The sequence below is a fragment of the Schistocerca cancellata genome, chromosome 4, assembly GCF_023864275.1.
Source record: "Schistocerca cancellata isolate TAMUIC-IGC-003103 chromosome 4, iqSchCanc2.1, whole genome shotgun sequence".
In the NCBI taxonomy this organism is placed as follows: Eukaryota; Metazoa; Arthropoda; class Insecta; order Orthoptera; family Acrididae; genus Schistocerca; species Schistocerca cancellata.
Genome location: NC_064629.1, coordinates 555,140,240 through 555,153,612, shown reverse-complemented (window position 1 = coordinate 555,153,612; position 13,373 = coordinate 555,140,240). Strand labels below are relative to the sequence as shown.

The 13,373-nt window shown below is 44.8% G+C and overlaps 1 protein-coding gene across 1 annotated transcript in view; it reads right to left on the bottom strand.

Annotated features, from left to right (window-relative positions):
• The window catches only part of LOC126185064 (regucalcin-like), a 124,318-nt gene that overhangs the window by 26,439 nt on the left and 84,506 nt on the right, over positions 1-13,373 (bottom strand). The window contains exon 3 of the mRNA XM_049927820.1: positions 11,881-12,090. Within this exon, the coding sequence (XP_049783777.1) occupies positions 11,881-12,090 (210 nt within the window). The remainder of the gene's footprint in view (positions 1-11,880; positions 12,091-13,373) is intronic.

Here is a 13,373-nt window from a genome sequence, read left to right as displayed (position 1 = left end):
TTCTCGTGGTAATCATGACATTCTATATGTATGCTGCAAAACATTGCACGTGGACACATTCGACATCGACGTGCAAAGTGTTTGATATCTTACATTATATTCAATTAAAATAAGCTTTCGATGTATTTTTACTTCGTTTGTGTTTTGAGATGATTATGAACGTTACGGAAAATTATCTCACATGCTTTATGCTGAATGAGAAACACTGAATCATCCGTTTTGCTTTCCCTGCGTTGTAATAATATAATGTCGGCGTCAACAGCCTTCTTCCACGCCGGAAGCTGAAACTTAATTCATTCTGGATTAATGATAATTGAATGCCTCAAATGTATACATAGCCCACAAGGCGACGTCAGACACTATCAGGGGAGAACGCCGCATAAAAACCAAACGTGCGGGCGCGTCTACCCTCTGAAGAACCGTATCGGACAATCACGACAAGCATTTCGCTGAAGAGCTGTCTCGTAAGAGAGCTGAGAATTGGCAGCGTAGTAGCAAGTATTTGTTAACACTGTGAGAGTGCATTTACTTCCGGGTGTAGCCCGGCATTACGTCGCTAAATTCACTTGGAATTCGTTTTTCACATCGAAGACTCATACGATATAATCCACTGTAAGATGAGACACTTAGAAAGTATATTTAATTTCTGGACTCCAACAACGGCATTCTTCACATAAGTAACACCTGTTCGTGTGTTTAATGTTGCGTTTTGAGGCTCAGGCAATATCGCAATGCCTATAGTCCGCCTGTAGTCGCCAGTGTGTCGTTAGCTCAGCGATTCCATTATGCGTTGCGATGCTGGTGCTATATGAAATGTCGGTTCCAATCACGGTGAAGGCCGCTGAACACAACGTTTTATTTTCCATTTTAAGTAATGGAGTTGCAAACTGCTAAATCTGAAGAATGCCTTAACACATAAATCTTCTTGCAATTTCGACTTAGAAAATTATGTTAATATCATGGATGTCTGCTTTGCAAATGCCAAGGTGCTTCACTGTAAAATAGTTTCTGAAAAGAATCAAACCTACTGTCAGCGATTCGAATTTGAGCTTTATTCGTCATATTGGTCTAACATGTCAAGAGGTTGTTTATGAAGTGAACATGTTGATAAATATACACTCCTGGAAATTGAAATAAGAACACCGTGAATTCATTGTCCCAGGAAGGGGAAACTTTATTGACACATTCCTGGGGTCAGATACATCACATGATCACACTGACAGAACCACAGGCACATAGACACAGGCAACAGAGCATGCACAATATCGGCACTAGTACAGTGTATATCCACCTTTCGCAGCAATGCAGGCTGCTATTCTCCCATGGAGACGATCGTAGAGATGCTGGATGTAGTCCTGTGGAACGGCTTGCCATGCCATTTCCACCTGGCGCCTCAGTTGGACCAGCGTTCGTGCTGGACGTGCAGACCGCGTGAGACGACGCTTCATCCAGTCCCAAACATGCTCAATAGGGGACAGATCCGGAGATCTTGCTGGCCAGGGTAGTTGACTTACACCTTCTAGAGCACGTTGGGTGGCACGGGATACATGCGGACGTGCATTGTCCTGTTGGAACAGCAAGTTCCCTTGCCGGTCTAGGAATGGTAGAACGATGGGTTCGATGACGGTTTGGATGTACCGTGCACTATTCAGTGTCCCCTCGACGATCACCAGTGGTGTACGGCCAGTGTAGCAGATCGCTCCCCACACCATGATGCCGGGTGTTGGCCCTGTGTGCCTCGGTCGTATGCAGTCCTGATTGTGGCGCTCACCTGCACGGCGCCAAACACGCATACGACCATCATTGGCACCAAGGCAGAAGCGACTCTCATCGCTGAAGACGACACGTCTCCATTCGTCCCTCCATTCACGCCTGTCGCGACACCACTGGAGGCGGGCTGCACGATGTTGGGGCGTGAGCGGAAGACGGCCTAACGGTGTGTGGGACCTTAGCCCAGCTTCATGGAGACGGTTGCGAATGGTCCTCGCCGATACCCCAGGAGCAACAGTGTCCCTAATTTGCTGGGAAGTGGCGGTGCGGTCCCCTACGAAACTGCATAGGATCCTACGGTCTTGGCGTGCATCCGTGCATCGCTGCGGTCCGGTCCCAGGTCGACAGGCACGTGCACCTTCCGCCGACCACTGGCGACAACATCGATGTACTGTGGAGACCTCACGCCCCACGTGTTGAGTAATTCGGCGGTACGTCCACCCGGCCTCCCGCATGCCCACTATACGCCCTCGCTCAAAGTCCGTCAACTGCACATACGGTTCACGTCCACGCTGTCGCGGCATGCTACCAGTGTTAAAGACTGCGATGGAGCTCCGTATGCCACGGCAAACTGGCTGACACTGACGGCGGCGGTGCACAAATGCTGCGCAGCTAGCACCATTCGACGGCCAACACCGCGGTTCCTGGTGTGTCCGCTGTGCCGTGCGTGTGATCATTGCTTGTACAGCCCTCTCGCAGTGTCCGGAGCAAGTATGGTGGGTCTGACACACCGGTGTCAATGTGTTCTTTTTTCCATTTCCAGGAGTGTAGTTCCTCTCTTCTAAATTTTGCAATAGCATTTAACTGTAGACGTTTGCTGACACCGGCGTTAGCAATTACTTTCCATTCTATGAAACTTCAAAATCGGTAACTTTTTCTGGTTTAAATCTGATGACCTTAACTATCACTTCCGATCAACGTTAAATACTTCATGAATCCATACATGGAACTCCAAATGTGCACTGCTACAGAGCATGTATTGGAAGGTATTCACACAGTTTATCGTATAGACTTACCATAAGGAATGAAACAAAAACTATAATACACTTTACACCACAGACGCTCACTCTGGCTTGACGAAAACATCCGAATATTGGCCAAAAGTTGCACAAATAATTGATTTTGAAAGGAAAAGAAAGAGGTATGAAGCATTTATAAATTCATCGAATGTAGTGAGGTGGTTTAATTCCGTCTAAGTCTATAAAATTAATTTCGGGCCATACTCAGCTCTTGCCGATTAATGTAATACAGTACCCATCTACTAATCAGGGCGTCAGTCTCTGTTGCTTTCGAGCGAGAATAGAAACCGTAGAAATTTTCTATGGAGCAACAGTTAATAATAATAAAGCGTTTTAAATTATCAAAAGCGATGAGCGGTAGCAGGCGCTTTCGATAAAGAACGGGGGAGTGCAGCGCCGCTACTGTCGCCACGGCCGCTGCCGGTAGCCAGCAAATGGATCCCGGAGTTTTGCCGCATGCGGCGTCCAGAGGAGGACACTCTGCAAGAAATCTGCCGCAAAATGCCTACTGGATAAAAATTTGTTATCGGTGTGCTAGAAAGTGAAATAGATTGAATCTGCATTACCATTACATTCACGTCTTCAGCATTCAGCTGGAAGAGGCTATAAATTTTTTTGCGCCAGCTAGTTTCGATGCACAGACATTGTAGACAGAAACAACGCACGGTACCGCTATACCACGGGGGTAAACAGTTTATGGCTTCTCTTATATGGGACAAGACGTCCTCCAGGAAGTGCCGCAGCCTATAGTGTTGCCGGATTGTGCAGATAGCCGGACTTAGAGAATTAGCGAGTTGGCCAGTTTATTTGTCCCATGTCGCGATCGGCGCGGATTTAGCCTCTGCAGCGGCCGGCCGCCGGTCGAGTTTTATGTCAAAGAGTGTACATGGAAACAGCAACCCAGGAAGTTTTTTTTGTCACAATTATCTCCAGCAACACGGCTTCCAGACCAATATAGAAGATATTTTGCGTAGTTCCTGCCGCAGTTGCAAGAGGACAATGATAATTTCATTTTTCAACAGGATGGTGCTCTACTGGACTTCTACAACGATGTTCCTGAGTTCTTGGGTACTGAGCTACTACGACGATGGATCGACCGTGCATAGACTGGTAATCTCCGATTACTGGCACGTTCTCCGGCCCTAACATCCTATGATTTTCACCTGTGAAATTAATTATGAAGACACTGTTTTCACACCTCCACACAAGTGTGAGCCGAATTTGATTACAGACTTTTTGTGTGCCGTGTGACTAACGGTTCACACACTGAACATTTGTGAACATGCCACAAAAAATGTTTGAGGTTATGTTTCCATACGTATAATTATATAGTACATAACAACAATATAGACTTTTATAAAATCACTTGAAAGTGTCTAGATTATTTTAAATAAACCTGTATACCTACTTCGAGAATTAAACCATTCACCACTAGTATTCTAATCCACCACTCTAAAAAATGGTTCAAATGGCTCTGAGCACTATGGGACTCAACTTCTGAGGTCATTAGTCCCCTAGAACTTAGAACTAGTTAAACCCAACTAACCTAAGGACATCACAAACATCCATGCCCGAGGTAGGATTCAAACCTGCGACCGTAGCCGTCTCGCGGTTCCAGACTGCAGCGCCCAGAGCCGCACAGCCAGTTCGGCGGGCCCACCACTATACCCACTGCCCACTGCACAAATTGGCCCTCGCTGCTATATGGTATTGAATGAAGAGATACATGCCATACATCTGATTACATACTACGGCATTGCCATTCATTCGGGGACCATTTTCTTCAAAAAATACAGACAGAGTTGACAAAAGTATGGAAACACCATAAACATAACACATTGCCATGCTTAAAACGGTGTAGGAAAACAGTTGACATTCAAAATCGCTTCCAGTGGCCTCGGAATGGATAAATACAAGTCCTGTATGGTTTTCAATGCAATCTTATACCATCCTTCCCGCAAAGTAGTGGCAAGTACAGGTAACGATGGTGGATGTGGGTAGCGATCACGCAAACTTCTCTCCAGAGCCGACTACAAAGGCTCAGTGGTATTGATGTATGATGACTGTGGTGGCCAGGAGAGATGCGGCAAATTATCCTCGAGCTCACAAAACCACTCCTGGACGATGAGAGCTGCGTGAAAAGAGGTCCTGTCGTACTGGAACACAGCATCACCACTGGGGAGCAAATATTGCACCATGGGGTGGACCTGATCAGCCGAAATGGTCACATAATCTTTGGCACTAATATGACCTTGTAGAGTACCCATAGGACATATGGAAAACCACGATACAGCTGCGGTAGCGTTCTCGCTTCCCGCGCCCGGGTTCCCGGGTTCGATTCCCGGCGGGGTCAAGGATTTTCTCTGCCTCGAGATGACTGGGTGTTGTGTGATGTCCTTAGGTTAGTTAGGTTTAAGTAGTTATAGGGGACTGATGACCATAGATGTTAAGCCCCATAGTGCTCAGAGCCATTTGAACCATTTTTTTGATACGGCTGCCTCAATCATCACCGAACCCCCACCATATTTCATTCTTGGCAGCAAGCAAGCTACATCGTGTGCTTGGGACATAGACTCGGCCGGAAATTGGAAACAGTGTGAAAAACGACTCATCCGATCAAATGACTTTCTTCTTTGCTCCTTAGTCTAGGTATTATAGCTTCGGCACATCGTTTTCCCGTTCCGGGAATTTACACCACTGCTGTGTGGTTTTGGAATTCCAGGTCGCCCTGCAACTCGCAGCTTATGAAGCTCCCTTTGTGTTGTTTTGGCGCTGACAGATTTCGCGATTGCGGCATTCACTTAAAAAAAAAAATGTTCAAATGGCTCTGAGCACTACGGGATTTAACATCTGGGGTCATTAGTCCCCTAGAACTTAGAACTACTTAAACCTAACTAACCTAACGACATCACACACATCCATGCCGAGGCAGGATTCGAACCTGCGGCCGTAGCGATCGCGCGGTTCCAGACTGAAGCGGCTAGAACCGCTCTGCCACACGGGCCGGCGCATTCACTTCTGCAGTGACTTTTACATCTGTCATCTTATTTTTCGTCACAATCCTCTTCACTGACCGTCTGTAATCATCACTCACCACACAATTTTGTCTGCGATTTCTCTTAGAGGATGATGTATTTCTGCTGTCTTTGCAATAAGTATAAATCTTCGATACGGTGGCTCTTGAAATACCAAACACTTCGGCTATCTAGGTTACGCAAGCACCCATCATTCGAGCACCAGCAAGACGCCCACGTTCAAATTCACTTAGCTCAGACATAACGCACTCGCAACGACACAGAACACTGATTTGACCACGACTGGCGCAATGCATTGTGGGCACTGAACAGGTGACGTTTGTGGTCAACTACAACAGCACCACCTGCTGGCTTGGCTGGAATCTGATTTTACGTTCGAGCACGCATGTGTCGCGGAGGCTCCGTATATTTGTCCACCATCTGTACATAGAATGAAAATTTGTTCATGTTGCTAGTATGCAAACAATCGTGCTGTGAAGTTCAGGCGTATAAATTTTCCTCTACTCTATAAATAGGTGCAGTTGGTAGCGAGGCAAACATCAACATCGAAGCCAAGATGCACCGGAACTCTCCCTGCCATATCTTCTGTTATTGAAACAGATAAGCCACATTGTCTTAGTACACTCATCGGACTAAATATTTGTCCTCCCTTCAAAAGAGCAGACTGGTCGCTTTGGAACGCCCTGGACAGTGTAGAGTTAGAGCTGGTACCAGGCGGTTACGAGACAAAAATTTTCGAGACTGGATTAATAAAAAAGAGAGAAAAGTTAAGATGATGGTTTCAGTGCTGCAGGTGTTCTACACAGTCTTCCACCGCTTGAGTACAACGCACAGAATATCAAAACAACCATGTTAAACTGTCAGAAAAGTCCTTCTTTGGGTTGTTCTTCATCTCACGCGTCGACTCGAATGTCGGATATGTCGTCAAAGCGTTGGTCCTTCGTGCGAATTTCTGCATTTTCTCGTTTTGTGATAGTTTCGTAACGATAACACGAAGTCTCGCCGCCCGTAATGATTTTTTCCAGAAAAGAATTGTTAGTGTTTGCGTTTCAACCAAATCGCGGCAGACGTTCACGTGTCATCTATTCTTTTTTTTTTTTTTTCAGGAGTCAAGATTAGCGGTACGAACTTCCCATACACTTTTGTCTCCTTCAAAATATCAAGAAAATATCTCTAAAATTTAATTTAGAGATGTTGCTCAATTACAATTTATGACACAACTTAACACTGATTGCTCACAGCTGATAGGTCGAATGCACACCTGTTGTTTACAGTTGTTGTTCAAGCTGGCACCGTCGTTACTGCGCTAATGTCGCTGGTACGCCAGGAAAAAAATCTCGGAACTTCTTGGACGGACGGTGCACAGCTTAACACTCCGAACTCACGTCCGAGCAGGCCAATGGCTAGACCAAACTGGCGTTCTAACATTAGTAGTTTGCCGTAGTACCGGATAAATACCAGTCCCAAATTTGGAAGTTCCATGTTGTGTAAGAGAAACGCAGTGAGACAGCCACACCATCCTCCACACATGGAGAAACCAACGAAAATTGATAGTTTCTAAAATCGCCGTTAAGTCCACATGGAATCGCTCTCGTCCATCATATCGTGTCGTCACAGTTGCGTCCTCTTCTCCTGATGCCTGGTCCGGCGGCTGGGGTGGTGTGGGTGGGGGCGAGGCTGCGGGATGCTCAAGCCTCCGTGACCGCGTGTTTCATTTAAACTGCACCCCGTGAAATTTGTGCTCATAGAAAGTCTAGTAAAAGTCCACTAGTCCCCCTGTCCGAACTCTACCAAATCTTTGAACACTGTACATTCACCAGTCAACATTATTGTGACACTATACTCCTTCCCCAATCCTTTTCAAGGGTGCATTCGTCCCTGACTTCATTTTTATGGATGACAAAGAGCGACCGCATTCACAGACGCAGATGTGGAGGTGTTGGAACGAGAGGATATCGGGCGAATGGACTCGAGTACCTGATCCCTCGACATAGACCCCATCGAGCACGTGTGGGAGGCGTTGCGGAGACATGTTTTAGCACGTCCACATGCACCAACGACAATCCAGCAGTTGTTAACCGTACATGTTGACGAATGAAACGCCCTACCACAAGAACTCTTTACCAACCTTGTGGCCTGCATGAGAGCGCTTTGCTGAGCAGGCAGTGTCGTCTGTGTCGGTTACATACCCCATTCAGAACCATATCCTGCCTTTTGTAATATCAAGGTGAGCATCATGGTTCGCTTTATTTATTATAGAAAATCTCCTAACAGCCATAAGTATTTGAGAAGTTATTTTATTTTATTTCGACTGCCATTTCGGCATTTCAGTACGCCACCTTCAAGCCCTATGTGAACTTCATGTACACATTCAGATGTATCGATTTTGGGCTACTGGAGCCATCAGTGTCTACACATCTTGAATTCTACAACAAAAGCACCACAAATGTAATAAAAAGCTCCTGCGGCTCTGCGGACACATAATATGTACAATGGATGAAAACAGTATAACTAAGAAAATTTTTAACTTCTTTAATGCAAGTAAATTATAGAGCAGGTGGATGAAAGACACACAAGTAGACTTGGAACGATTGAAAGCCTCAGAACAGAAAACTGAGAACACAAAACATTTCAGAAATAAAATTAGAAACAAAAAAACTGAATACGTCTCAAGAAACGAAACAACGAGGAATGGATGGGCAGAGGATAGGAAGAGAAAGTACAGTGATTTACTGAAGATATTTTGAGGAGAAAAGAAAAGAAGAAAAGGGCGTAAAGCTATGACTGGCTCTGGTTCAAATGCTCTCTTAAAAGGAAATACTCTAATATTATTTATTTTCGAACGACCAGAATGCCACCATAATTTTACTTGAGCCAAGTGAACTCAGAGTACAAAGTTTAAACCTGCATTTCAGCTTCCTTAAAGTATTCCACTATCAAATTGTGCTAATGTACATCGAAACTGTAGAGTAAGGGAATAACAAACACTTGTAGGTAAAAAAATCCTTGCAACCAGTTACCCCTACAGTACGTCTTGTGCTTGCTCCTTTTGCATGCCAGTATTGTACGAGTCACGTCAACCACGTCAGGTTGATCTTGATCCCAACTTCCAGAAACTAGAATCTTTATTCGATTTAAATCTGAAGCGTAACATCAGTGTCGCAGCCCCGTACGACTGACAGACGTCACTTGACGGTTACTTAGCTTCATATAGCCGAACCACGGTCGACGAGAGATGTCCGGTTGTACGGCCGCCAGGTGCCCCTGTGTTGCTGAAGTACATGCCACCTACACGGGAAATACCGAGGTTTACAGCAGACATTACCAGAGCACTACTTCGGAGAAATTTCTGTGCAGCATCAAGTCGCCGCGCTGGCCGCAAGATCAGCTGTCGTAACGACGGGCCGCAGCGATAAGGCCGCAGAGGCGCATTGTCTGAGGCATGGGCATCGCGTGGCCTCCGAAGCACCGCAGCTTTATACCTAATACCCAGCCCTCTTCAGTCACGTAGGACCAGTGATGACAACACTACTTGTAGAACTCCGGTATCTCAGCACAGAAATGACCTTCCTTGTCGTCTGCATACACCGCCACGTTGTTAGGTAAAGAGTTTCTGTCGACTGTACTTGATTATTTACTTATTTCTGGTAGCAAACGTTATGTCACCGACTGTAAAACTGTCTGAAGCAGGAACGAACTGACCAGCACAGGACTAGTATTGTGTTAGAAGACGTCCACATAAACGGAATATTTCATTCTTCACGTGTGCTACGAATTTTACAATCTGCCTTGTGGGTTTGCTCCTGCAAATGGTAATGAAAAATTTAGTGCCTCACAAATACAGGGTTATTACAAATGATTGAAGCGATTTCACAGCTCTACGATAACTTTATTATTTGTGATATTTTCACAATGCTTTGCACACACATACAAAAACTCAAAAAGTTTTTTTAGGCATTCACAAATGTTCGATATGTGCCCCTTTAGTGATTCGGCAGACATCAAGCCGATAATCAAGTTCCTCCCACACTCGGCGCAGCATGTCCCCATCAATGAGTTCGAAAGCATCGTTGACGCGAGCTCTCGGTTCTGGCACGTTTCTTGGTAGAGGAGGTTCAAACACTGAATCTTTTCACATAACCCCACAGAAAGAAATCGCATGGGGTTAAGTCGGGAGAGCGTGGAGGCCATGACATGAATTGCTGATCATGATCTCCACCACGACCGATCCATCGGTTTTCCAATCTCCTGTTTAAGAAATACCGAACATCATGATGGAAGTGCGGTGGAGCACCATCCTGTTGAAAGATGAAGTCGGCGCTGTCGGTCTCCAGTTGTGGCATGAGCCAATTTTCCAGCATGTCCAGATACACCTGTCCTGTAACGTTTTTTTCGCAGAAGAAAAAGGGGCCGTAAACTTTAAACCGTGAGATTGCACAAAACACGTTAACTTTTGGTGAATTGCGAATTTGCTGCACAAATGCGTGAGGATTCTCTACCGCCCAGATTTGCACATTGTGTCTGTTCACTTCACCATTAAGAAAAAATGTTGCTTCATCACTGAAAACAAGTTTCGCACTGAACGCATTCTCTTCCATGAGCTGTTGCAACGGCGCCGATAATTCAAAGCGTTTGACTTTGTCATCGGGTGTCAGGGCTTGTAGCAATTGTAAACGGTAAGGCTTCTGCTTTAGCCTTTCCGTAAGATTTTCCAAACCGTCGGCTGTGGTACGTTTAGCTCCCTGCTTGCTTTATTTGTCGACTTCCGCGGGCTACGCGTGAAACTTGCCCGCACGCGTTCAACCGTTTCTTCGCTCACTGCAGGCCGACCCGTTGATTTCCCCTTACAGAGGCATCCAGAAGCTTTAAACTGCGCATACCATCGCCGAATGGAGTTAGCAGTTGGTGGATCTTTGTTGAACTTCGACCTGAAGTGTCGTTGCACTGTTATGACTGACTGATGTGAGTGCATTTCAAGCACGACATACGCTTTCTCGGCTCCTGTCGCCATTTGGTCTCACTGCGCTCTCGAGCGCTCTGGCGGCAGAAACCTGAAGTGCGGCTTCAGCTGAACAAAACTTTATGAGTTTTTCTACGTATCTGTAGTGTGTCGTGACCATATGTCAATGACTGGAGCTACAGTGAATTTGTGAAATCGCTTCAATCATTTGTAATAGCCCTGTATATATATCTGCAGCTTGGTGGTTAATAAGGTTACGAAAACGCGAAGTTGGAAATTTTATGAGCCCACTGTGAGTATTCGTCACGATTTCAGCAATTGTAATTGTGTTTAATGGCCTTCCACGGCGCATATATTTAATGTAATATTCGTCCACGTTTACGTATTCTTCTGTAGGTGCTTGAAAACGATTTAGTGTCGAAACTAGCCAATCGCTCAGCAAATAAATTACATGATTCTACAGCCTACTAAGGTCAATGTTTTCTTTCACAAAATTCTGTGAGGCTGTGGAGCACGTATGGACAAAATATTAAAAAAATACGTTTATAGATACAGTGATTTGTTAACTCGATAACCAAACTCGTAGTAACATTTAAATGCAGATGACAAGCTGCCAATATACAGTAACGTAAAGAGGATCATTGTAATCGGGACAATATAGAAAAAATGAAGGTAATATAACAGAGAAAAACTGTTTTAGGCCTAATTTTCTTAGAATAATTATTTCTTAAAACGTTGTACAGAACTGGATGAAAGTACCCGTCACTGATGATGGCACAAAGATGCTGAAATGTTTGGGAATTGATAAACGCGTTGTTTCCATAATAGGCGGACTTGAAATCCAGTGGTGGTTTGTTTCCATAGCTTCACATGACACCATTTTTTTTTTTTTTTTTTTTTTTGTTTCTGAATAATGCTATGGCGTCAACGCTGATGGCGACCGCATTGTTTTTATTCCTGCCGATATTTCTCTGCATAGAACTCACTCACTCACCGGCCGACTACTATAGATTCCAGAGTCATTCACTTTCGTTAAGGGTTACGAAACAGAACAGACAACATGGTTGTGTTTACATGAAAACGAGCGAGCGTTTACCTGCCCAGAGGGTGCCGGCAGAGTCCGCCTTGCCGTCGTTGATCCGGTTGTCCTGCTTGCCATCCCCTTCATCCACCATCGCGATCACCTCCAGAGCGGCTGGCTTGCTGCTCTCCCCATCCCACGTCATCAGCACCACTTTACGACGCTGTGTTACAACGAATTTGTCTGCCGTGTCTTTAACTGGAATAATAAGAGACACTTCCTCATCTGTAATAAAAAGAAAATCACAATTTTAATCCTTCTGCATGGTTTCCTTTCAGATAAAATGTCGTCTTCAAGCAGTTAACAAGGAATTCATTATTACCTCTTTTCATAATAAACACACTACCAGTCGCTTTTATAATTATTGTTTCACAGAGGCGTTTCAAAGAGCTTCAATGTAAGGCGCGTTATAAACTCTCAGAGCATGCACAGAAAGGAATCGCTGAAAATATCATCCTACACAGCTGCAATGGTTGCTGTTAACACCATTATAGTTATTGGTGATGAGAAGGAGAAAGAAGTGGCAGAGAAAGCTGACTGAACGTGTAAGCAAAGGTTTAAAAGTTAAATAAGTCGATGTTATGCAAATTACGGCAGCAGCGACACGATACAGAGCGGAGAGAGATTCGAATAGCTGCCCCAAAGAAGAACGAGAAGAAGGAGAAGAACAAGAAAAGTGCACACAACCAATATCTCATTGAAGATATTGTTGAATGTGTAATTAGGCAGAAATTTATGCTACATTACAGATAATACTAATAAATAACAACTTTACGAAAACTTCACAGGTTTCGTCGCACAGAACTGGACGTCAAGGCTAGCAATGAACCTCTGAGAAAAACTGTTATTGCAATGAGATTAGGTTACAAAGGATGGTGGAACAAACAAATCGCCTTGTGCGAACCAGACGACATAGTTTGGAAATGATTTTACGAACACTTTTATTGCAGTTCCATTTTTCTGTGAGAGATTGTGACATTCCCATTTGTTGTAAAGAGAATAAAGATGTAGTAATATACTGCTTCCGAATGAGTATCGATATTCATGAATCTGAAAATTATCGATATTACTTACATTTGTCATGTCTACATCTACATTTATACTCCGCAAGCCACCCAACGGTGTGTGGCGGAGGGCACTTTACGTGCCACTGTCATTACCTCCATTTCCTGTTCCAGTCGCGTATGGTTCGCGGGAAGAACGACTGCCGGAAAGCCTCCGTGCGCGCTCTAATCTCTCTAATTTTACATTCGTGATCTCCTCGGGTGGTATAAGTAGGGGGAAGCAATATATTCAATACCTCATCCAGAAACGCACCCTCTCGAAACCTGGACAGCAAGCTACACCGCAATACAGAGCGCCTCTGTTGCAGAGTCTATCACTTGAGTTTGCTAAACATCTCCATAACGCTATCACGCTTTTCAAGTAACCCTGTGACGAAACGCGCCGCTCTTCTTTGGATCTTCTCTATCTCCTCTGTCAACCCGACCTGGTACGGATCCCACACT